The sequence below is a fragment of the Falco rusticolus genome, chromosome 3, assembly GCF_015220075.1.
Source record: "Falco rusticolus isolate bFalRus1 chromosome 3, bFalRus1.pri, whole genome shotgun sequence".
Lineage (NCBI taxonomy): Eukaryota > Metazoa > Chordata > Aves > Falconiformes > Falconidae > Falco > Falco rusticolus.
The window spans coordinates 103956061-103979557 of NC_051189.1; the positions used below are offsets into that span (position 1 = coordinate 103956061).

The window sequence follows — 23497 nt, forward strand, 5'->3', positions numbered from 1 at the left end:
TGCAAGCGGCCAAACAAGCGCTGAAGGCGTGCCCAGCCGCCCCGGAGCGGACGAGGCCGCGGCCCGGGTGGGCCGGGCCGACAGCGCTCCCTCACCTGGCCGCCGGCTGGGCCCGCCGCCCCTCCGCGCCGGCCCGCCGCGCCTCCCCGCGCCGCCGCGCCGCGGTCCCCGGCCCGGGCCGGGCCGCCGCCTCCTCCTCCTCCGAGCCGCCGTCAGGCTCCGACTCGCAGCCGGCAGCAAGGAACTCGTCCAGGCTCAGCTCCGCAAGCTTCCTGGGGACAGCGAAGGGGGACAAGGGGGCACCTCAGCGGGGAGCCGGGCCGGCAGCGCCGGGCATACCCGCTCACGGCGGCCTTGGGGCCGGCAGCGCGAGGCTGACGAGCCGCACCGCAGTTCAGCAGCGCCCCGCGGGCCCCGCCGCTGCCGCCCTCCAGCGACCCCCCGCCTGCGGTGCGGTGCGGTCTGGTCCACCCCGCCTCCCGGGCCCGCGAAGCCGCCGCTCACCTCTTGCCGGCAGCTGCCATGCCGCCTGCCTCAGCCCCGCGCGGCCGCCGCTTCCGCTCCCAGAGTGCCGCGCGGCCGGGCGGGACCGCCCCACCCCCGCCCGGCCCACCGGGCTCCGGCGGCGGGGCCGCGGGCTGCCTCAGCGGGGCAGCGGTTACGCGTGTCCCCACCCCCCGCAGGCCGGGCCCCCGTGCCCGGTAAGTGAGCGGCGGGGCGGGGCGGGGCCAGCTCCCCTTTCCCCGCAGCCCGGTGGCACGTGCGCGGCGGGATTTAACTGCGGGGGGGGGGGAGGCGCGCAGCCGTGGGTATCCCTCGCACGGCTCCGCGCCGCGGTGGGGTTATTCCGGGTGACGGAGGAAGCCGCAGCCGTGGGGCCGCCCCGTCCCTGGTCCTGTCCCCGGTCCCGCCGCGGCCCAAGGAGGAGCCGCGCACTTGTCCCCTGCCCGTCTCCGCGCCGTGGGGCCGGCGGTTGCGGGCAGAGCGGTCCTCGCAGCATCCCGCCGGCCGGGCCGCCGCTGCGCCGGAGCCGTGAGTACCGCCGGGGCACGGCCCTGCGCCCCCTCCGCTGCCTCTCCTGGCGCCCGGGCCCCGCGGGAGCGCCCCGGGAGGGGTTACCGGGGGGTGGGGGCAGTGGCAAGAGGATCCCCCGGCAGAGCTCTCCATCACTCCACGCCGCTGCCTCCGCGCTGCCGGTGGCCTGTCCCCCCGGGAGGGCACGTTTCCCGGCCAGAGTACGGCGCAGCGCGGCCGGGGGAGCCCCCGGCTGCCTCGGCCGCTTCGTGTCCGCGCCTCGGCGGCTCTGGCCGCTGTGCCAAGCGCGGTCTGTGTCCCCGTCCTCCGCCAAGTCCCGGAGAGATCCCTTTAGTAACGGGAAAACCCGCAGCTTCAGAGCCTTTGGAGAGGCTGGGGGCCCTTTGGAGAGGCAGGGGGGCGGGGAGAGCCGCAGGGAGGTTCTGGCATCGCGGTTTTACTCCCCCTTGGTGGAAGCACCCGGGCTGCTCGGTATCGTTGGCTGTGGGGGAGCTGAAGGGCACAGGGAGAAATGTCGCCTCAGGTTTTCTGATAGCATGACGGGGGGGAAGCGGGAGGCAGCTTTATTCTGGCCTCTGCAGTGGCTGTGAGGGCAGAGGGCTCTCCTTGAGCTACAGCATCTCTGTTGGCGGTGGTGGTCCTGGGGAGCATCAGGCTGGGGCAGGCAGCTGGTCTGGTTCTGCTGGCTGAGCAAATGCCTCCCTCCCTGACGAGCGCTGGCCCTGCAGCCTCGGCTGCCCTACAACAAGGCAGAAACACAGCGGCTGGGTGGCTGTCCCCGCGCTCTGTGCGTCAGTACACAGCCACTGACTGACCAGGCTTTTGTGCCAAGCCAGAAAACTGCAGAAATGGTGGCTGCGCTTCTATGGAGTTGCTTTGTAAAGGAAGCCTGCTCTCCTCTGACTTCAGGGGCTACTGTCCCATGAGCGCTGTCTCAGGGCACGCTCTGTTGCTGGAGACCACAGGGAGGGAGGGTTAGTTCGGGAGTGATTCAGCAACATGTGGATGTTCAGGTGCTTTTGGTCCTGACAGTCTGCAGGTGCGCTAGGCTGCTGCAGGTAATTTCTTGCCCCTAGGACAGGATACAGCTCAAATGAGTCTCAGGGAGCTGCTGCCCTTTCTCAGTATGGATGGTCCAAAGGCAGAAGCTGCATTTAAGGATGGGAGGAGGGATGGGGCCTACACAACACATTTGGGGTGTCTGTGTGCTAGCGTTTTGCACCAGGAGTGCTGGTTTGTTACGAGTTCGCTGTTTTGTGGCTCGCTGACACTTGAATGTACTTTGGTTATGATCGCTACAGCCAAGCAAACATCTCTGTGGAATCTTTCCCCTGTGCACCCCAAGTTTCTCTCCTGGCCCACAAGCATCTGCTGGAAATACTTTATTCATCATGGCAGTGAGTAAGACTCTTAAGGATCTTGGGTGTAAAGATCTGAGTTTCCTTCCTGAGAACTGACTAATTCATGAATCACAGTAAAATCTAACTCAGAGTGGACCAGGAGCTGGCAGATGGAGCAGTCACCTGCTCTCGTGGCTTTACAGTCTAGGATCCAAATGGAGTCACTCCTTGGCATCTTGGGTAGCTAGGATGGTCCCTTATGCTTTCTGTCAGCTAAGGTCAGCTTGGTGAGGGTGGCAATGGAACCTCTTTGTGCTGCCAGCCTGTCTGGTGGCCATCCAGCCTTGCTCTCATCGGCATCAGTCTGGGTCTGTGTAGATGGAGTGGCATGTGAACGTCAAGGCAGGTGTGCTCCGAAGACTGGAGATCTGGTGGGGAGACTTTTCTGGGTTCAGGTTTTGCTTTGCTGCATTTCAGGCTCAGCAGCTCAAAAAAAAAAAAAATATCAAACAGCCACGCTGAAAGTCTCAGTGTTGGCTTCTGCATTTTCTCAGGTGCTGGAGCTTTGCCTCCGAACCCTTAGGCAAGCTGGGCTTGGTAGGCTTGAGAGGCTTCACCCTTTCTGCCTGGCCTGCCAGAACTGGCTACAAAGCACACTACCTCCTCTAAAGGATATGACTCCTCAGGGACAGCTCCTTCAGCTGAAATTCCCAGGGTCTGGGACCCGCTGGCCTTGGCGAGCCCCCAGTGTACCAGCAAACTCAAGGCCATTATGTCACGTGCTCCAAATATCTGAGTTTTCATGTATGTGGCCTGTGCTGCTGCCTGCAAGAAGATGTGAGGGAATTCTCTTAATCATTTTCTGGCTTGAAAACAGGTTCCCGCTGCTCCACAGTGTGAAGTGAAGCACTGGGCTTGTTTGGAAGAGGAAGCACATTCTGCTTATGTGGTCCAGTACATCTACATTGCCAACCCACGCTATGACTGAAGCTGGCAGGAGGCTTTGTAAGCTGTCCATAAACATGGCGTGGGCCACGCAGTTTCTGCAAAGTGGATGAGGACAAGTGCAGCTGGTGACCTCCTGGTTCAGAGAATCACTTGTGAGCAGTGCTTCTCAGGGCATCGGCACTAGCATTGTTCCCTGGCTTACCCGTCTGTAAAAGATCTGCTCATCTAGAGCCTGTAGACCACGCTGCCTCACATCATGGAGTCAACTTTTCCTTTAGAAGCTGAGCAGTAGCTCGTGCTGAGTCTCACTGAATTCATCCCACTCGTTTGACGTCAGGGCATTGCTGAGTGGTAGCGACCTGTTCTGAGCTGGCCTGCTGCCACCTATTCAAGACACCATCACCTTGCACAGCGGACAGGTAAAGGGCACAGTCCCTCTTGGAGTAGCTGCTGGCCAAGGATGTTGCAGAGAGGGAGCTCCTGGGCAAATTTACGAGCCAGGAATATTGAGATCCTTTGATACGGACTGCCTCCAATGACCTGAGCACTCTCATCTGTCAGTTTACCTGTCTGAAAAATGAGCACAGAGATGTCTGTCATGGTGAAGACTAGAGGGAGATTAGGAATACCACAGTGATGGGTAGCACAGCTGAAGCTGTTAACTATGACTCTGCTGCCTGGAGAGGAGACTTGCTTGATGCTGGCATGTAGAGGTTTGGCACTGCTTGTGCCATAAAATAGCACTGGTTGCAACGGTAGCTCCTCTCCTGTGTCTGCAGGGAGACACTGGGAAGGGGGAATTGAGATGTGACCCATATTTCCAGTCCTTGGCCGAGGCAAAGGGCTCCTTGTGCTTATATTTTGGTGCACTTTGTGGTGGAGTGTAGGAACCGCTGTCTAATCCCAGTGCATCTGGAGACCTGCACATTTTGCTGAGCATCTCAAGGCCTGAATTAGTTTCCATTTCTTGTTTCTCCCTAAACTGGGAATTTGGCAGTCCCAAACCTGTTTGGGTCCTGACGCTTAGAACCAATTATTTAATGACCCAAATGTTAGCACAGATGCCTCTAAATCCCTCAACCATGGAGTCCTGCTTGGAGATGCTGTGATCCTCCGAGTGCAAAATACTGAAGGCAAAAGCTGAATTTGAAGATGTCTGCAGGAAGAGTTGCTGCCTGTGCAAAGTGTGTGTGAGAGGGAGAAGACTGTGTATGCAGAGAGGCACTAAGCAGGTTTGATACCCTTGATCTCTTTCAGGTGTGGGAATGTCCCAATGCAGGCACTGAGGCCTTGTGCTCCCTGCCCTCTCAGCTAAAGCACTTCTGAGCGTGAGCTGGCATGATTGAGAGCCACTCTGAGCTGAGTTTCCAAACAAAACTCCCCAGGAGTAATGGGGAAAGAGGCTTTAATTAGAAAAGACCTCCAACCTTCTGTGTGCACCAGAGCCGATTGATTACAACCCACTGAGTTGCTGAAAGACACTGACTAGGTCAATGTGCTGAGTGCCCTTCTTGCCTGAAGCCAGTGCTGTCTCTGTGCTGTAGAGCTGGCAACTGTGTGCAGTTTTTCTTCGTCCTCCCCACCCCCTTGCTGAGGCTCCACATCCTCTCTGGCAGCTTGTCACTTCTCTGCAGATGTCTAGACAGGAGGATTCAGTGCGTGTCAGTTATGCCTAATTCATTAAAAAAACCCAAACCCTACTGAGAACTGGGGATTCTCAGTCCTGCAGACTCAGCTCTGTCTGCGGTGCCCTGTGCTGCCTTGAGGCTAGCTCGGAGCAGATTAATTCCACTGATCAGCAGGAGCAGCGCTCACCTCACCCTCCCGTCCATAGCAAGGGGGCTTGGGGAATAGAAGGCAAATGTGGTCAGGGGCAGTGCTGGCAGTGGGAGCAGGAAAGAGAGGAGAGCAGGTGGAAAGAAGCATTTGGGCTGAGGTGCATGCTCCTAACCTCTCCTTGCAGCTCACCCCACCTGTGTGTTCTTGGTGTGCTTATGTCCTCCATTGTGTCCATCAGGAGGTAGCAAAGGGGTGCAAGGTGTCAGAGTCCTCAGTCTAGCAGTCTGCTGTCAGCTTCCTAATTCTACTGTCCCTACTGCTGCCTCTGAAGGCAGAGCTGGTGTCAGGAATGACAGCTCCCATTGCCACATTAAGGCACATTTCCATCAGTATTTGCAGTCCTGACCTCTGTATAGGTGCAGCTCTAAATCAGCCTTCACGGTAGCTCAGAGTAGTTCAGAGCCTCTAGTTCACTTGCTGGTCCTGAACCATTAGGTCCCTCTGCTTCCTCACAATTGCTGGCTCTTCTAGGCTGAATGCACAGTTAACCTTGTATTAGAAAGATTGGATGTGAGCTGCTGCATGCTGTCAGTGTCTGATTTCCCTGGATGCAGGTAAAGTGCTACAGGGGCTGAGAAGGGACTGAACCCCTAAGTGTTGTGTTGAGGGGACAGAGTCATCTGTCTGTATCAGTGGTGCTGATGGGACAGGTCCTGGTGGGGACAATTCCTCAATTTAGCGGCTGCTTTGCATCTGAGTCCTGGGTTTAGACAACTGGATGATTTCCAATCCTCTTTGTGTTTGCTGTGGGGAAGGGAGCAGGAAAGGTAAGAATGCAACGTATTTTGTGATGGGCAGTGCTAGGCCCTCTGAAAGAAGCAAGAATTTAGAATACCCAAGTTAAAGGTGTAAGGGCAGTGTTTGTCTGCTGTAGCTTATGAAGACAGCAGCCCTGGTGTCTTAGACATGCCTGCTGCAGGAGGATTACTGATGCAAAAATACTGCTAGTCATCTGGTAGTTTAAAGCTTCTTGTTAGACATCGGCTTCAGAGCCACGGACAGGGTTCAACAAAAGGGGTAGCTCAGCCAAATTAATGGGGCCTCCACAAAGCAGTAAGGTGAAAATTTGCAGGCCTGTAGTGTACTCGGCTGCATCTCTGGATGCTGGTACGAGCTGTATGAGTGGTCCTACTTTGCAACAGCATAACAGCAGCTATTGTTACTGCCAGCTCAGCTGTTTGTGTCCCTTGGCTGGTGACGGGAAGGAAGAGTCTGCAGGAACACAGGAGCACATCTTCTTCCCAGCCCTGCTCCCAGGAGAAAAGAAGCTATTTGTCCTTGTATGCACACCCCCACACATAGCTGGGCAGGGGCTCTTGCCTGTCCCCCCTTAGGCTGCCCCAGTCTAGTCCTGCCCTGATCTTTAATGTGTATTTCGTGTTTCAGTTCTTTGGGAGAGTGCTGAATTGCCCGAGGCTGCTTACCAGCAAATGGCCTGTGACTCCTCTTAGAGGGGTTAAAAATCAGAATTCTGATTTCTAGTGTGGGGGAGATGGAGATGCACTTGGAAGCAGCGATTCCTGCCTGTGACTCTACTGTCAAGCTCCTTCTTCCCCAGGTGTCTGTGCTGTTGCTCGGCCCCAGGATGAGTTCTGCTGTGCTGCTGTGGAAGGCACTGCTTTGGCTCCACCACCCGGATTAGAGATCTGAAGCGGCAGGGCACAACAGAGTAGCACCGCCAGCAGCCCCTTCCTGCCTGGGGACAGAGCCAGAGGAGGTCTGCAGGCAAAAAAAGGACTTTGTGCCTGGGAGACAGAACCCCAGCACCAAGAAGGGGGGGAAAACTGCTCCTCTGAAAGGGGAACTGGCAACACAGTGCTACCTTATTGACCTTGTTTGTGCTGCCCTTTGCTCTGTTAGCGCTGTGACATGCTGGGATAGAGGTGAGTGCCCGCAAGGACTTGATGTCTTATCCTGAAGGTCTAATGGCAGCCTTCTGTGGGAGATGCAGTGCTGTGCACAAAGCAGGGCTTTGTAGCTGGTTTACCAGAAAAGAGGTGCCGGAATATCAGCATAGGGATAGGGCACACATGGAAGTGATGGATTTAAGCATGAATGTATGTCAGGACTTAGGGCATGTCACGCCTTACAGTAGGGGATGTCACCTTATCCACAGCAAAGACTCATCCCCAACATCTGACCAGCTGTACAGGATGTGTCTTTGCAGTCTCCTAGCCAGCCTGGCAGACACAAAATCTCCATCCAGGCTGTCAACAAAAAGCCATTCTCCAGGGCCTTCCTGGGGAAAGGGCAGGCTCTGAACTTTTCCCTGGAGGATACTCTGTTCCCTGTTTATTGCTCAGCATGCTTCTTTTCACTCTCAGCAAAATATGTTTTTTTGTGCAAAGAGAACAGACCTCCCTTTGGGCAGGGATCATTTGCATTAATTAACAGAGCTGTTATGCATGGCCACGCTCTGTTGCATAGAGGCCAAACAAACGCCTTCTTTTTTTTGTCATAACCTAAGAGTTATTACAAGTCAACCACCGCATCCATTATAGCTGATGCGTAACACGTGCATTCATGCTGCTGCGTGCTCCACAAAAGTGGGCTTGTATTTACTTCCCCCCGCTGGAGCTCTGGACACTGCTTTACTGTCTCTCGAGGTCCAGGCACTGTTCCTCATTAATTATATCTTAGCGGTGCTCATAGACCTTCATTTCCTGGGAATGAAGTTTTACAAGGAAATAAGGAGTATTCAGTGCTGCCAATGAAGCTGAGAGTTTGGGCACGGGGAGCAGCACAAGCAGCAGTGGGGTGTCCTTTCCCTTTTTCCCCACTGATCATATTCTGATCCATTAAAGCAAAAGAGTTCTGGTGGGAACAAGTTATTGCAGATTAGAGGGGACACTGGGAAGTGGGACTGAAGGGGCTGTACCCATGGCAAACCTCAGGCCAGACCCATGCCAGCGCTCCCTGCGCTTTGGAAGGGTGACCTTTTCCCAAGGTGGGTGAGTGAGCTGCTCTTTGAGGGAGGGACGGCTGAAGCTGTAGTGAAAAATCATCAAGCAGAGCTGGTTCAGGCTGCCTGTGGGTCAGGTCAGCTGTGGGCTGTCCCCTGGTGTGTGGATGCTCTTGGGAGCCTGGTGGCAGTGCGGTGACTGGGATGGCATCTCCCTTTGGCCCTGCTCCCTGCTGGGTCACATCAGAGACAGTGACGTGATGGTGTAGCTCAGGGTGCTGCACAGCGGTGTGGGTGAGGGAGGCACCAGCCCTTCAGAGCTCTGTGAGGTGCATGCCATCCCTTGCTGTGACAGTAGGGTGGTGTGGGTGGAGCGGGAGTGAGCAATAGCTGGTCTCTACCCCCTCACCAGGGGAATCATTGCAAGGAAAGATGATGTCACCCTTGTCACTCTGCATTTGCACTTGTTCAGAGTTGTGCAATGACTCAGTGGCAGGGCTGGGAAGAGAGCCCAGCACTTCGGACCCTCTTTGGAAATGTGTTTGATTACTGTGATGCCAGTGCATTGGCTACAGCAACCTTCAGTCTGGTCTGCTCTCTGTGTCTCTCCCCTGACCGCTGGAGCGGAGTTGTGTGCTCCCCCTGCCTGGCTGGGGTGGCAAACCTTTCCTCAGAAGTCTCCAAGAGCACAAGGAGAAGCAATCCCATCTTTTTCCTGCTCTTCTGTCCTGTCCTATGTTGTCCCCCCCTGGGTCCTCCCACCACTGTGGAGCTGGGAGCTCCTGTCCCTGGCTATCAGCACCCAGAACAGGTGGTGCGAGTGCCCTCAATTAGAGCTGGGGCATGATTAAATACTGATGGGGAGAAGTATGCCTCAGCAGTGCATTAAAAAGGTAGACGAGCTCAAGCAGGTCTGGAAGACCCTCAGGCTTGCAGCTAGGGAGAGGAGTAAAAGCAAGAAGGCACTGTCTGTGCCACTGAACCAGATCTGGGAAAGGAGCTCTTGAGCCCAGGTAGAGATGCTAATAATTATAAACCACTTTTGTGCAGGCAGCTCTCATCCAGCAGTGTCCATGCACGTGAATTAACACACTGAGGGTGCCCTAGAGATGTGGCAGCTTTCTGAAAAGCTCAGCTGAGGGGTGTTGGAAGAGAGGGCCAGTTAGCTCAGGGTTTCTTCTTTCCTGTCAAGGGCACAATAGCATCCTACTCATTACTGGAAAGCATCAACAGGTGTTGCCTTTGTTGTGTGCCCGTGAGTCTTCCCTGCTGACAGTGAAATGAGGAATCTCGTATCACGTGGGATGATACAAATAGAAGAGGGCATTGCAGGCTTCTCTCCTGCTCAGGAAAGATGTTTATTCATCTTTTTTCCTCCCCCAGACTCTAGTACATGTTACAATTGCTATTTAAAAATGGGTATCTGCATTCGGGGCTGAGCTGGTACAGCATGGTAGATTTCTATTTTTAGGCTCGGCACAGCTGGCAATGTGTAGGTGTCGTGAGGAGCACAGAGACTGAGGGGATTCTCTCACCGCAGGGATGCGGGGGTAGGCGCACGAGTGCAGCACACGGGCTTTTTTTTCTTCAAGCTGCCTTTTTCTCCTGCTTCCTCCTCCTCCTTGCTCCTGCTGCTCAGTCATCCTCTCTTCATTCTCCCACCTCTCCTTCTGGTGCTGCTGCAGGGGGACAGTCAGACGCCTTTCAAAACACCATGAGCAGCCTAGATGCAAACAGAATGGAAAGAGAAAATACCTTTGTGCAAATAAATGCCCTTATTCCTTGATTTAGGCAATGTTTGAGTTCTACAAGCCAATCAAGTTCATACTCCTGTTCCCTGCCGGGGCTGTCCCAGATTGTGTGGAAGGACTGTCCCACTCCGTGCTCAGTGGCGTGTAGGTGTGCATGCAGACTGAGTTCTGCATTGGGTCCCAGCGGCCTGATCAGCATCACTGATCTTTGCTGTCCGTTTCTTCTGTCAGCCTTGTCAAACCAAAACTACCTGAGGTTCAAAGTTACCCCTTGAAGGACAGCCAGGGTCTCAGCTGGGATGCTTCCAGGGAGATCTAGGAGCTCTGTGTTGCCCAGATCACCTGCTAGGCCAGCGCTGAACAGGAGTCTGTGGTGCTGGAGCAGGACTGTTTGGTGCAGCCTTGAGGCTGGGTGAGCCTGGGTAGAGGATGCTGGAGGGAAGTGGAGATCAGGATATTAAAATGCATGTTTCCTATTCCCTAACGGACCACCTGGGAATCCCCAGCCTCTCCCCAAAAAGGGGCTTGGAATATAAAATGGCAGGAAGAGTTGAACCCCTGGTCTGCAGGAGTCTGGACTGGGACTGTAGAGCTCTGTGCTGCAGCTGCCTTTGCCCACTGCCTTATCCTTCTGAATTGTGTGGGCACAGGAAAGACAGCAGCTCTCCAAGCTGAACTTTTGAAGGCAGATGTATTCATTACAAATCTCCTAGCGTCTTCTGGAAGCTGGAAGGGAACAGCCACCACTCGAAGAGCTGTGGTCCATAACATTGCTCTTGGGAGTGTGCCTTGTTAGGCAGATTTGGAGATGGTGCATATGTTGTAGAGCAGTACCCTTCTGAAGGCAGGTAAGGAGGATTTCGATCCAAAGATGAACACAGTTGGGAAGCAGTGTCACAGCTGAGAAGAGTCTGAGCATCGCTTTCTATTACTTGTGTTCCTCCAGAGACTATCTCCTCCCCATCATGGGTTTATGAGCTGGATGATGTTTCCCCGGCAGGGGCTGGTTGGGTGGGAGGTGTTCTTGAATGGGGTCTTTGAGCAATGGCAGGTATACTTGGGGACAGTGGGAAATATCTGGGGCTAGAGCTATTCCTGCCTGGGTAATGCTTTGGTTTTCCTCCGTATCAGTGCTGGTGAGAAGGGAAGCACACCATCTACTACCTGCAGCCATGGAAGGGGGTGTGCAGCTCCTCAACCGTGATGGCCACAGCATCTCCCACAACTCCAAGCGGCACTATCACGACGCCTTCATGTGCATGAACCGCATGCGACAACGCGGGCTGCTCTGTGACATTGTGCTCCATGTGGGCACCAAGGAGATCAAGGCCCACAAGGTGGTGCTGGCGTCATGCAGCCCATACTTCCACGCCATGTTCACAAGCAAGTAGTGTCCTCTCTTTCCCATGGCCAGTTATCTCCCGCTCTTCAAACCCTCTCCTCTCTGCAAGCCCCCTTTTGTTCTGCTCCCTGTTCTCACTGCCCTACCCTATGGAAATGCGGTGCTTGTATGTCAGTTCTGTGAGCAAGTGCAGTAACGTTCCCCATTTGAGTCCCTTCTGTGAAGCCCTTTGCTCGTAACCCCCCTCATGGGTATCTTGATGCCCATCCTGCAGACACGGACCCCATTCCCTAGAGCATATTGCTGCTTCTCCTTATTAAGAGCTGGGCAGGAGACCTTCCTGGGCTGTCATGCGGGGCTGTGGAGGTGGATGTGGCTTGTTCCGTGCATGGTCAAGTCTTCCTGCGGGGAGACAATCCTGCTGTGGGACTTTGTCCATGTCTAATGTCTGTGTTGCCCCAGATGAGATGAGCGAGAGCCGCCAGACCCATGTGACTCTGCACGACATTGACCCACAGGCCCTGGAGCAGCTGGTGCAATATGCTTACACAGCTGAGATTGTGGTGGGCGAGGGGAATGTACAGGTAGGAGCTTACCCCAAAATCTGTCTTCTCCACAAAGCCATTCTGTACAATACTTGCCTCCTGGGGACTCTTCTTTCCTTCTGCTCAACACTTTCAGCTGTTGTTTTGTGATGGCATCTGCATCTAACAGTGGTCAGGGAGTTCATTTGCTCCCCTGTGCCCAGAGTGGTGGCTCCTGTTACTGCTGTGGCTGGGAATGGCTCCTTGGGGCACTATGCAGTGGCCAGGTCTAGTCCTGAGCATCTGCCATTCTCCTGCCATTTCCTGGCCCTGTGGGGAGTTACAGGTGCCCTTCTCAGCTGTTCTTTAGCTTAGTCCTGTTGGAAACAAAGAATGCTTTGTCCTTTATGCGCTTGTGTGCCTGAAGGTGCTCAGTAAGCCTGTTCTGTTACTGACTTGCAGTGAGACAAGGGTGAAAATGGTTTCCTTGCCCTGGAAACTCTCTTTTCCCTCATTCTTTTTCACTGCCAGACACTTCTTCCTGCTGCCAGCCTGCTTCAGCTCAATGGTGTGCGGGATGCTTGCTGCAAGTTCCTACTCAGCCAGCTCGACCCATCCAACTGCCTGGGGATCCGGGGTTTTGCTGACACGCACTCGTGCAGCGACCTCCTCAAGTCTGCACACAAGTATGTCCTCCAACACTTTGTGGAGGTGTCCAAGACAGAGGAGTTCATGTTGCTGCCTCTTAAACAGGTGAGGTCCTGATGGGAGTGTGAAGATATGTGTGTGACAAGGCTTTTTGTGCTCTGTCCTGGAAGGCACGGTCTGTGTGTCAAGAGCCCAAGGAACCTGCACTGAGGGGACAGGGTTTGGCAGGAAAATGTATCCAGATTCTGTGCTTTGGTCCTCTCCATCCAATGGAGAGACAGTATGTGGGAAGAATGCTGTGCATAAGCTTAATCCCATGTGAAATAGGGATGGGAGGGTAACACGGAGGATAATTGCTGTTGCTGGCGCTTGCCATGTGAGCTCTGGGTACACTGCCCTCTCTCCAGGGACACAGCACAAGGGAAAAGTCCTGGCTGCCCTGGTCACATACCTGTGATGTTTAATTCGGCGCTCAGCTAATGTTTCCTGCTGCTCTTCACGTGGTGCCAGTATGGCCCCTGGCTCATAGCTCTCTGTAGGGCACTGTGCTGTGCCCTGGCCTGGAGGCATTCCCAGTCCTTTCTTTGCATCAACTGACCCTGTATGGTCCCTTACCAGGATGCATACACCTCCCTTTGTCTGTTCCCAGGGCAGTGGGGTTTGTGGCAGCGAGGGGAGGGTGTGTATCTCCACCTGCTCCAGCTCTGTAGTCCTGGGCTGGTGGAGTGTGCTGGGAACAGCCAGGGCACCTGGCTCTATCCCATGAAATATTGAAGGGACGTGTGCAAGCAGAGTCGGCTGCCTGATCTCACCGATGCTAATTGGAAGTGTCAGACATTGCAGCAGCTTCAGACACAGAACTGGGGGAATGAACCAAGAAAGATGATCGAGGGCAGAGCTGTCTCCACACCAGTGCTGTGAGGAGAGGAGACACATGGCTGCACCTGCCTACTTTGGGGGGACCTGGTTGCTCTTTGGGTCCTTCTGCATCCAGTGGGAGACTAGCTGTACACCCCTCATCTGCCAGCATCTACAGGAGGCAGGGGCTCTGCCTCTGACAGCACTGTTCTGCTGGGCCAGTTACCTGGGGGTGTGAATGTGTCGCTTCCTTCCCAACCATACCAACCAATACTTGCCCTTTCCACCCAACTCTGCAGGTGCTGGACCTCATTTCTAGTGACAGCCTCAATGTGCCATCAGAGGAGGAGGTATACCGGGCTGTGCTCAGCTGGGTCAAACATGATGTGGACAGCAGAAGACAGCATGTCCCCAGGGTGAGTCTGCTGAGGAGGATGCCCTGGTTCTACCCACCTGCTCCAAGTGCCCGGCCTGAGTGGACACACAGCTGATGGAAACTGCAGGATGGCCAGAGGACAGCAAGCAGGTCCTCGCCATACCGTTTCCAGTCCAGGCATAGATGAGGGTGTGGCTGAGAAAGTTCAGTCTCCTAGAGTGAAGTCCAAACTATTGACAAATCCAAGGGGGATGCCCTGTCTGACCCCTGGCAGCTTGGGCATGCAGAGCTCTGGGGAGGGTGTGGGCAGCAGGAGAGATCAGCCTTGCCTGCAGCCTTCCTGAGCTTTCACATGCATCCTCAAACTAAAAGCTCAGGCAAATTTGAGCAGGGACTTCTTTTAGCTCATGCTTTTGCCTCCCTGCATCTGCATCTTGGAGCATGGGCCTGCGATCCTGCCTGCCAAAGGTGCAACAGAGAAGACATGGTTAAGCCCTTTCCTGTGGGGCTGCCAGTGCTTGCACAGCATGGGCACCCGCTCACAGACGGAGCCCTGAACTGCAGTAGAGGCTGTTGGTGCCTCCAGCAGCCCTGGCTTCCTGAAGTCTCGCTCCTCTCATGCTTCCAAGGTGGTAGCGGCGGGAGGAAGCATCCCTGGGTGTCCTCCCGAAGGCTGGGACTGAGATGGGGCAGGATGAGGAAGACTCTGTCTGAGGGTTTCCACCTGCCCCAGGGGTAGAGGAGTTCTGTCTACACCTTTGCTGGTTGTGTGCACTCAGACATCCCTCCTGTGGGCAATGCAACATGGGGTGTGCTGGGTGGGAGGGGACTGGTGTCTGCAGTGAGGATTGTTACTTGTACCATCAGATCTGGAGGAGGATGTGAGTACCGGCAGCAGGCAGGGTGGGAATCTGTGGGACCTGTCACGGCTAGGCTGAGGGCTCCTGGCTCTGCAAAGACGTGAAAGCTAATGGTCCAGGCTCCTGCCAGGGTCCCCAGGGTTTGCAGCACTGGCATAAACCTTTCTCACCCTGCCAGTGGAGTTTAACTCCTCTCCCCTCAGCTTATGAAGTGTGTGCGGCTGCCCCTGCTGAGCCGGGACTTCCTCATGAGCAATGTGGACACGGAGCTGCTGGTGCGGCATCACTCGGAGTGCAAGGACCTGCTGATCGAAGCCCTCAAGTACCACCTCATGCCAGAGCAGAGAGGGGTCCTTAGCAACAGCAGGACGAGGCCACGGCGTTGCGAGGGGGCCAGCACTGTGCTGTTTGCTGTGGGTAAGGCCCTGCCACATGCTCACATACGTGCGACCCCCTTCCCAGGGCCTTTGGACTGTTGTTTGCTCTGTTTGCCATCCCGTGTGCAGGTGGGGGGAGCCTGTTCGCCATCCATGGGGACTGTGAGGCCTATGACACACGGACGGACCGGTGGCACATGGTGGCCTCCATGTCGACTCGCAGGGCCAGAGTGGGCGTTGCTGCCATTGGGAACAAGCTGTATGCTGTGGGCGGGTAAGGAGGGCATGGGAGGTGTGCGCAGGGAGCTGGCAGGGCTGCCTTCAGCACCTGCTGTACAGAGCCGGCAGCAAGAGTGGCAAAAAGCTGCTCTGGGAGCAGAGGCGGCCAGCAGAACCTCCCAGGGCCAGCCTCCGGACAAAGCAGTCCGCTATCTCTGGGTTACTAACTGTGGGCATAGCAACTGAAAACTATTCTGCTGCCCCTGCAGTTTGGAGCAGTGAGTTTGCTAGTTCTCAGTTTGGTGGTGGCTACGTCCTGGACTTGTGCTGTTTCCTCCCGTTTCCCTTAGCCCTACGCTGCTGCTCCCCAGCCCGCCCCCTCCCCAGTGTGCAGGGCTCTGCGACCCGCGGTCTTCGCAGACCCCCAGGAGAGCCCTGCTCGGGGCTCTGCGCTGCCAGCAGGTGCTGCGGTGCACTCTGCCTCGAGGAAGCTGGGCAGCGGGGAGCGGAGAGGGGTGGTGGCAGGGACACAAGCAAAGCTGTGCTGTCTAGGCCCTTGATAGTCTCTAGCACAGTGGGACAAGCCCGCAGCCTCACTTGCGGTCCAGGCTTCACAGCTCTTAACGCGTTCTCCCTTTTTCTCCCTACAGCTACGATGGGACCTCTGATTTGGCCACAGTGGAGTCCTACGATCCTGTCACCAATTCCTGGCAACCTGAGGTATCCATGGGCACGAGGAGGAGCTGCCTGGGTGTAGCAGCGCTTCATGGGCTTCTCTATGCTGCTGGAGGGTACGATGGGGCCTCATGTCTGAACAGGTAGGGGATTGTCTTGCTACAGGCTCCTCCACTGCTCTTGCCTGCACTGGCCTTGGTGCTGGGTGCCTGGGGGAGCCCCCGAGGCCTGCTCCTGACAGATGGACTGGCCCCAGAGTACATGTCTTGCAATCCAGCTATGTCTTCCAGTGCCTTCCAGGCAAAGTTTTTTGCGGGGAAAACCCATTTTGTAGCCCTCTGTCACAACAGAACACAGCCTTTGTCAGTTCTTCCCTCCATTTTCCCTATCTATTCCCAAGCTTCCTTGGGAGCTGCCCCTGAGGGCCTGTGTCAAAGAGCTTTGACCTGGGCTTTGCCAGTGTCACACCTTATGTTCCTGTGTCCCTGCCTGCTGCAGCGCAGAGCGGTACGACCCTCTGACAGGCACCTGGACATCCATCGCTGCCATGAGCACGAGGAGACGCTACGTCCGGGTGGCAACACTAGGTGGGTGATGGCATGAGGACCTGGCTGACTTCTGTGCAAATTGTCTCTTGCATTTCTGGTGGTTCCTTTTCATGTTATTCAGTTCCAATTCCCACCCCTTCTTCCTAGATTCCCTAGCTGTGAGTCCCAGTAGCCCAGCCATTCCTCTGCGATGTCCTGACATGCTCTCTGCCTCTGCCCTCCTCCTCAGTCTCCCTAGTGTAATTGTGTTTCATCACATTCTGCAGGCAACTCATGAGGGAACCCAGAACTTGTTCCTCAGCTCCTTTGTGGCCCTTCCATTTTGGAGCAAGAGGGCTGGCTGTGGATGATCACCTGTCCCTAGAAAGGAAAAGATAACTTTATTACTCCATCATTACAAAAGCAGGACAGTCCTTTTAGTGATGATCCAAGCGGTGGTGCAGGGTCAAAACTGTCTCTGCCAGGGGTGTCACAACGCTAGGTGCCATGTCTCCTGACTTGGTTGAATGAGTTCTGTCCCTAAGGAGGGTGCAGTGTGAGAACCACTTCATTGTTTAGTGCAGCTATGGGGTTAATGCAAGTATGACTCTTCACCCTAGCAGGTGCTGGACCTCCCTGGGGATGCCAGGTTAGCATGCTGTTCCCCACCATCCCAGGAACTGCTGTGCAGTGTCCCAGTGTCTCTGTGTGCCTCTCCCCTGCCCTGTTCTCTGGTTTCAGCTCTCAGTGCTGACTCAGAGGTTTCCTTCCCTCCATCACCAGCTCATACTCTCTGCCTGCCACAGCCTTTATTGCCTTCCCCTGCTCCAGCCTCTGCTGCTAAAAATAACCAACCCATTGCTCTGGTGGGGAGCACTTGCAGCTCCCATAATGAGGAGGTCAAGAAGTGGCAGGCGAACGAGCTCTTTGGGAAGCTTGCAGTGTGGCAGAGAAATTGCCTGATGAATATTTCACAGTGCTCCTGCTGCAAGGGGAGGGGGAGCTGGGGGAGCCCTGCTGAGAGGAGCTTGGCTGCCTGGGGAGCAGGCAGCACTGCGGCTCAGCTGATACCTGTGCAAGAGCTGTGGGAGGCTGTGCTGGGACTGGGGCCGTGCTCTTTAGCTAACTCCTGTGCATGTGTGACTGTCTTTGCAGAAGGCAACCTCTATGCTGTTGGGGGATATGACAGCTCATCCCACTTAGCCACAGTAGAAAAGTATGAGCCCCAGGTAAATACGAGAGAGAGCATGCCTGATAACCCTTTTCCCTCTCCCCTCCTTATGCGTGCCTGAAAGGGCCCTGCAGAAAGCTGAGGGCTACACAAGTTGCTAGAGAACTTAGCAGACAATGAGAGATCAGGTACGCGTGGTCTCTTGGAGCTGCCATAGCTTATGATGTGATTAAGTGATTAATAAAGTGATTAAGACCGCTTCCTAGCAATGTATTGCAGCAGCAGTGGAGCAGGCAGTGTGCCCACAGGAGCCTGCTCAGCACTCACCTGCCTGCCTCCTTGAAGACTTAAGCCACCGTGCGTGACTATGAGATGGAGCGGGTATCAGCCCCTTCCCCAGCTCTTTGGCAGGGCAGAATATCTGGGGTGCAATCCAGAGCAAAGTGAGCCAAAGCTGCAGGCTCGGGGTTATCTCCTTGAGGTTGTCAGCTGCCAGAACACACTATCCCCATTGCCTGTAGGCCAGCTCAACTTCTCGAAGAGGAAAGGCTCTGGTACGTGCCCTGAGCTTTTTCCAGCTTCCAGCTGAGGTCCTTCCCTGCACACACATCCAGAGCAGTTAGAAGGGGTTGTGGCAGGCTAGGGGCATGTGTTGGGCCTTGGATCTCTCAGCTCTATTAAGAGCAGGTTAGATGACTGCAAAAAGATCAGAGAGGGTCCTGGAGGTTTTTCATGAGCTGTCAAGCCACAGTTGTGGCTTGTACAGTTTTGAAATAGATACAGCTCAACTCCAGTGACTGGGCTGGCGTTCATCTGTGACGTGACTGGTGGCCTGGCACAGGGATCTCTGCTCAGGCCCCTGGGCTGGCAGGGCTCCTGCCAGCTGTGGCTGCGCCTTCCCAAGCCAGTCGGCAGTGGCCTCTCCTGGAGCCTGCAGCTTTTCTGCTGGAGAGCCAAAAGGAGAGAAGTTAGGTCCCCCCAGCAGTCTTTTTGGGGGAAGGACTGTTATCTGAGGAGCTGTGTGGTTACCACAGGACTGGTTTGGCAGGGATACGTAGAAAATTACTGGCTCACAAACAAACGTTGCCTCTTCCCAGATCAACACCTGGACGCCCATTGCCAATATGCTAAGCCGCCGGAGCAGTGCAGGAGTGGCCGTGCTGGAGGGGATGCTCTATGTGGCTGGTGGCAACGATGGGACCAGCTGCCTTAACTCTGTTGAGCGCTACAACCCCAAAACCAACACATGGGAGAGTGTGGCACCCATGAACATCCGTAGGTAAGGAGCTCTGCCACTGCCACAGTCCCGAGCTGCAGGGGAGCTTCAGCTCCTGCAGTCAGGAACAGGGATCCCATCTCACCGAGAGCCCTGCTGTGCTTGGCGCTGCAAACCATTAAATGCAGACCATGCCCCAGGGCTTGGCTAATGCTGCAGTTGGTTGGCTCTGTGCTGCCTGCACAAAGGCAGCCAATACTCCCTGCTGCACTGCGAGGGACTGGTACGCATGTGCCAGGAGGGCAGAGCAGGGACATTCTGCAGCAGGCACTTTCTGCAAAGGGATTTATTCTCGGCAGTCTCTGTGGCCATAAAGAATCAGGTGGTACAGCTAGCTGAGGCCATGTAGGAGATGTTGCTGGGCTGTGGGAGGATTTAAGGCTTGGAAGTCCAAGGATTTTAGGCTCCTAGGGCCTGTTACTTAGAGGTGGTCCTCCTCTAGCAGGAGGAGGGTATCAGAGTGAAGAGGAAGATCTGAGGCTCTATATTGCACTCTGCCACTGACTGACGGAGCACCAGTAGTTCATTTTCACTGGGCATTTGTGAGGCTGGACACTCCCTTTTGTGGGATGACAGAGCTCTGGCCGGTTCCTCTGAGGTGCTGAGCTCCCCTAATGCCCCACATACACCGTGTTCGAGCCTCACACCACTGTGGTCTTTTCATGGTCATTCCAGGAGCACCCACGACCTGGTGGCCATGGATGGGTGGCTGTATGCAGTGGGTGGCAACGATGGGAGCTCCAGCCTCAACTCCATTGAGAAGTACAACCCCCGTACCAACAAGTGGGTAGCAGCCTCGTGCATGTTCACACGCCGCAGCAGCGTGGGGGTGGCTGTGCTGGAACTCCTCAACTTCCCGCCCCCCTCCTCGCCCACCTTGTCGGTGTCTTCGACAAGCCTTTGACAAAGAGTCAGGATCTACCTTACCTCAAGGGGACAGGGGTGCCTGGCGGAGTGCTAGGCCAGCATGGCCCGCCCCGCGGGGCAGCCACTCGCTGTAGGAGGAGAGTGAAGGTACCGGCTGCTGCCTCCAGCCCCAGCACTCCTGCAGACCCCCGGAGCTATCCCCACTCCTGGTGCACACATCGGATCAGCACGACTACAGCAGTTAGAAATGTGCTTCCTGGACGAGCACCCTCCTTGTAGAGGGCGAGGAGAGGGGATGCTCTCTGCTCTGTTCAGACTCATCTCACCACTCACCCAAAGGGCGTGTATTTTCTTTGGGGAGGGGAAACTTTAAACCATTGCTGCTTCTTGGATTCACGTGATCCAGCCGGTGCCACACATATGAGCACAGCCAGCCTTGGAGGCTTCCAGGAGTCCAGTGGGGTGGCAGAGGTGGACAGCACTCCTCGCAGGGACATGGCTGAATGTGCAACTGCTCCTCTGAATGTCACTGTAGCCAAACTCTTTACCAAGCCTATTGTGCACTGTTAAAGACTCTGAGGCCACTGTATGGCTCTCAATGGTGTCTAATTGATGCCTTAAAATACACAAACAAAAGAAGCCCAGCTACGGGACAGCATCTGGAGGAGGTGAGGTTTGGAGACAAAATTGGATGCAGCATCCTGAACCCTCCAGCATCTCCATACTCAGCTGGCCCCACCTCATTCACTAAGATCCCAGCTGACCATTGCTCTGGGGAGTCCCCAGCCAGGCAGATGGGTTGAATGACCTTGTTTGCATCCATGCCATTGCTGTCCCAGGTTCAAATGACTGTGCGGCTGCCTACTCCCTGCACGTGGTCCTGGTTCACAGTTTGGCTGGGAACAGAGCAGCCTGTTTGCTGTTCCTCTCTGCAGAGCAGATTCTGAGTTTATGGAAAGGTATTGGTTCTTAAACAAGGACAGTCTAGCCTTCTAAATGAGGATTGCCTGGCATTACTTTTTTTTATTGTTAATTTTTTGCCTTTTTTATTTGAATGCTAATATTTTAATTTTTAATTACTTCATAGCCCTTTATTTTTTACACTGTTCTTGTATTCCCCATCCCATCTGCTTTTAAGGCAGCAGAAGGGATGCAATTGCTTTCTCATTTGTTGATGAGATGATGACTGTGTCCTGGAAGATGTTCTCTATAGATGTGTGGGGGTGTGTGCATGTGTGAGATACTGTATTTACAGTGAAAACAGCATGGAAGGGACCATTTGCAATTAGTGACTCCCTGGCAATTAAGCAACCACTTTAATGAAGTAAAGGTTGATAAATTAGTACTGTAAGTCACAGGTCTGGCCTAGACCCACCTGTGCCATGGAACCTCTTGGGTGGTGTTTTCAATGCATATGCTGTAGGGTGAATGTATGAGCCTTGAACTGAGACATATTATCAGGTGTTCTCCACGTTACATAGGAATGACTCAACCACTGGTACCTCAATAGTGTTCAAATGTAGCATTGGAAACATGGTCTAACTGTTTTGAACTCATTCCTTTGTCCTCCCCCCCCCCCCCCACTTCTTCTCATTTGTAGAGTTCAGATTTCACTTGTTACGGTATTTGTTGGCCTAAATTTTCTAGTGGCTAGAGATTTCTTCTTTTCTCTTTTTTTCGGGGTGAAAGGAGAGTTTGAGATCAGACAGGGACTCCCCAGCTTAAGACAATTTTTATGGCAATCTGATTTATCCTGGACAGGTGCCTGCATGTTTTACAAGCCCACTTACAGTGCCTAACGTTGGACACCTGAAATTACCAGCAGCTTCTGAAAATCTGGGCTGCTTCTCCCCCAGCCTCTTCCCCAAGAACAGTCTGGGCCCCTCAGGCTCAGGAGGCCTTTTTGGCTTTTGGAACAGACTCTAAATCTGCTTTTCATTCTTCTCTCACTTGTCAAGCCTCTGCCCCAGCCTGTCACAGCTTGGCAGCTCTCCCAGTCCTCTGTATTGCAGAGGTCCCTGTAAATGTCTGGGCTCTGCTAGTGCAGGTTGCCTCCTGGTCAGCACCCCAGTAGGGCTGCCCTAACTAGGCGACATGAATCTGCTTTGTTCAGAGTAACGATGAAATCGGTGACGTCTGCCCTGTTGCGTGCGTGTGCCTACGCATGGGTGAGCTCCCACTCCTTCCCATCCCATTCCTGTAAGCAACATCAGGTTTTTTTGTCTTCTGCTGGACTTGTATCGGCCAGCGCATTCAAGGTGCCCCTGGCTCTAGGGACCTCTTTGAAGGAGAATGAGCCTAAAAGCCCTACAGCCATGTCAGAAGTGGAAGGTGCTGTTGCTGGGCTTTGGCCCTGTATGCCAAGGTCCTGCTGAGGACCTGTGTGAGGAACGGCGAAAGGCCGGTGCAGCCCAGCCAGCTGCTGAAGGGCACAGAGGAGCAGCGCAGGGACTGCTGAAGGGAGGAACGGGGCTCATTTCAGAAACGGCATGAGTTGTTACAGCAGTGGCTCAGCGTCTGGTCCAGCTGTGGCCGCTGTAGTGTGAAGGGGGGCTGCTGTCTTAGAGGGGTGGCAGGCAGGCAAAACCAGCGGGGGAAGCTGGCAGTGCAGCAGGCTGAGGAGAGTTCTGCGCCACACACCCTTGGCCCCAGTGATCTTCAGCAATGTACACTACAAACGATGTGCAGTGCTGTCCTGCCTCGAGGGTCAGCAAAAGGGGCAGTGTGGCTCCTGTCACCCGCCGGCTGGGTCCTGAGCAATATCACCACTGAGCCTGTTCTGCAGAAGCCTGGGGAGGAGGGAGCCTTTTGTGTCTCTGATGTACTAACTATGCAGATGCTCACTGCTTTCCTGTAAAAGATAAAGAAGGAAGGAAAGGGCAAAATAGTTCCCCAGCAGCTTGCAGGGGTCTGGAGCACCCTGACCCACACTGTGTGGACACGAGGTGTCAGCATCTGCCCTGGGAGATTCCAGGGTAGAATTGCTTCTGGTGCTGCACATCCCTTGCCGAGGAGGAGGCCTCGGAGGGGCTGTGTGTCTGTGTCTGTCTGTCTATGCGTAGTTCCCTGTCTGAGGGGAGGAGAACTGTCAGCTGTGTGTGGCTTCTCTGCCAGTTTTAGTTAGCGATGTCTCACCCAAGATGTTATTTGTGTGATCTCCCATGTGAGCTTTTCCCAGCTGAGGAGCACCCCTGAGCAGGTGGCTCCAGGCTATGTATGTTGATGTGTTTTGCCCAGGGACCTCGGGGTCGGTCTGCCATGAGACAGCAAGACCAGGCAGGAGCCCTTGCCCCCCAACATGGGGGGAGAGGTTCGCTTGGCCTTACTGGTAGGCAGAGCCGGTCTACTCCATGTCAAACCGTTTCACTTTGATTTCTCTGTAAGTTATCTGACTTATTTATGTGGAACTTTGTTTCTCTGAATTTTTTGCACTACATGGGATTGGGGAGGGGATACAAGCAATAGAAGCCAACATGTACAATAAAGACATTTTCTTGAATACTGGATCCTGCCTCCTGCATCCTTCCTTCTCACTTCTCTGGCCCTGCTCCTGTGGAGGCAGGGAGCTACTCTCTGTGTTGCCCTGTGCAGAGGAGGGGAAGGAGCCCGAGGCAGAGGATGTGCATGGCAGGCTGCTGCACATCTGTACCTAAGCAGCCGCCAATGAGATCTCATCTGCCTGGGTGCAGCCACTCCAGGCCTTGAGGCATTTGCGCAGAGCAGGGACAGGTACCCATCCAGGGGCCATATCAGGCTGGCCCTGCCGTTGTGAACGTTAGTCAAGGAGGCCAGAGGAGCCAAAGGCAGCTTTGAAGGCACTGCTGCACTACAGGTGAGCTAAAAGGAGTGGCTTTCAGCCCAGGTCCCAGCCCCACGCTCAGCTGGCTGGTGCTGGGTGCCTGGCCGGGGAGATTGGGGTCCTGCAGATAAGGTGCTTTGTATTCCCAGAGAGGGTGCTGTGC

At 54.8% G+C, this 23497-nt stretch overlaps 2 protein-coding genes across 8 annotated transcripts in view; one reads left to right on the forward strand and one right to left on the reverse strand.

Moving 5' to 3' along the window:
* The window catches only part of NOC2L (NOC2 like nucleolar associated transcriptional repressor), a 54820-nt gene extending 54250 nt beyond the window's left edge, over positions 1–570 (reverse strand). Inside the window, exons 1-2 of one of the 2 annotated variants that reach the window (XM_037380764.1) lie at positions 505–570; positions 96–272 (exon numbers count right to left, since the gene is read on the reverse strand). In XM_037380764.1, coding sequence (XP_037236661.1) covers positions 96–272; positions 505–524 — 197 coding nt within the window. In that variant the 5' untranslated portion in view covers positions 525–570. The remainder of the gene's footprint in view (positions 1–95; positions 273–504) is intronic. The other variant, XM_037380765.1, reaches the window with a different exon arrangement.
* Positions 571–573: 3 nt separating this feature from the next.
* KLHL17 (kelch like family member 17) lies at positions 574–23039 on the forward strand. Of its 6 annotated transcripts, none has more exons than XM_037380775.1 (12): positions 574–701; positions 10947–11198; positions 11620–11741; positions 12213–12434; positions 13487–13603; positions 14627–14840; positions 14930–15074; positions 15670–15837; positions 16193–16281; positions 17377–17450; positions 18490–18671; positions 19344–19572. In XM_037380775.1, the coding sequence occupies exons 2-12, from the start codon at positions 10988–10990 to the stop codon at positions 19570–19572; spliced, it is 1773 nt and encodes a 590-aa protein (XP_037236672.1). In that variant the 5' UTR covers positions 574–701; positions 10947–10987. The 6 variants fall into 6 exon arrangements, 5 of the variants coding, with proteins under 5 accessions (XP_037236672.1, XP_037236671.1, XP_037236668.1 ...); XM_037380774.1 differs by lacking the exon at positions 574–701 and adding an exon at positions 728–1032; XM_037380771.1 differs by lacking the exon at positions 574–701 and having other exon boundaries at positions 1040–11198; positions 19344–23039.
* Positions 23040–23497: the final 458 nt, after the last annotated feature.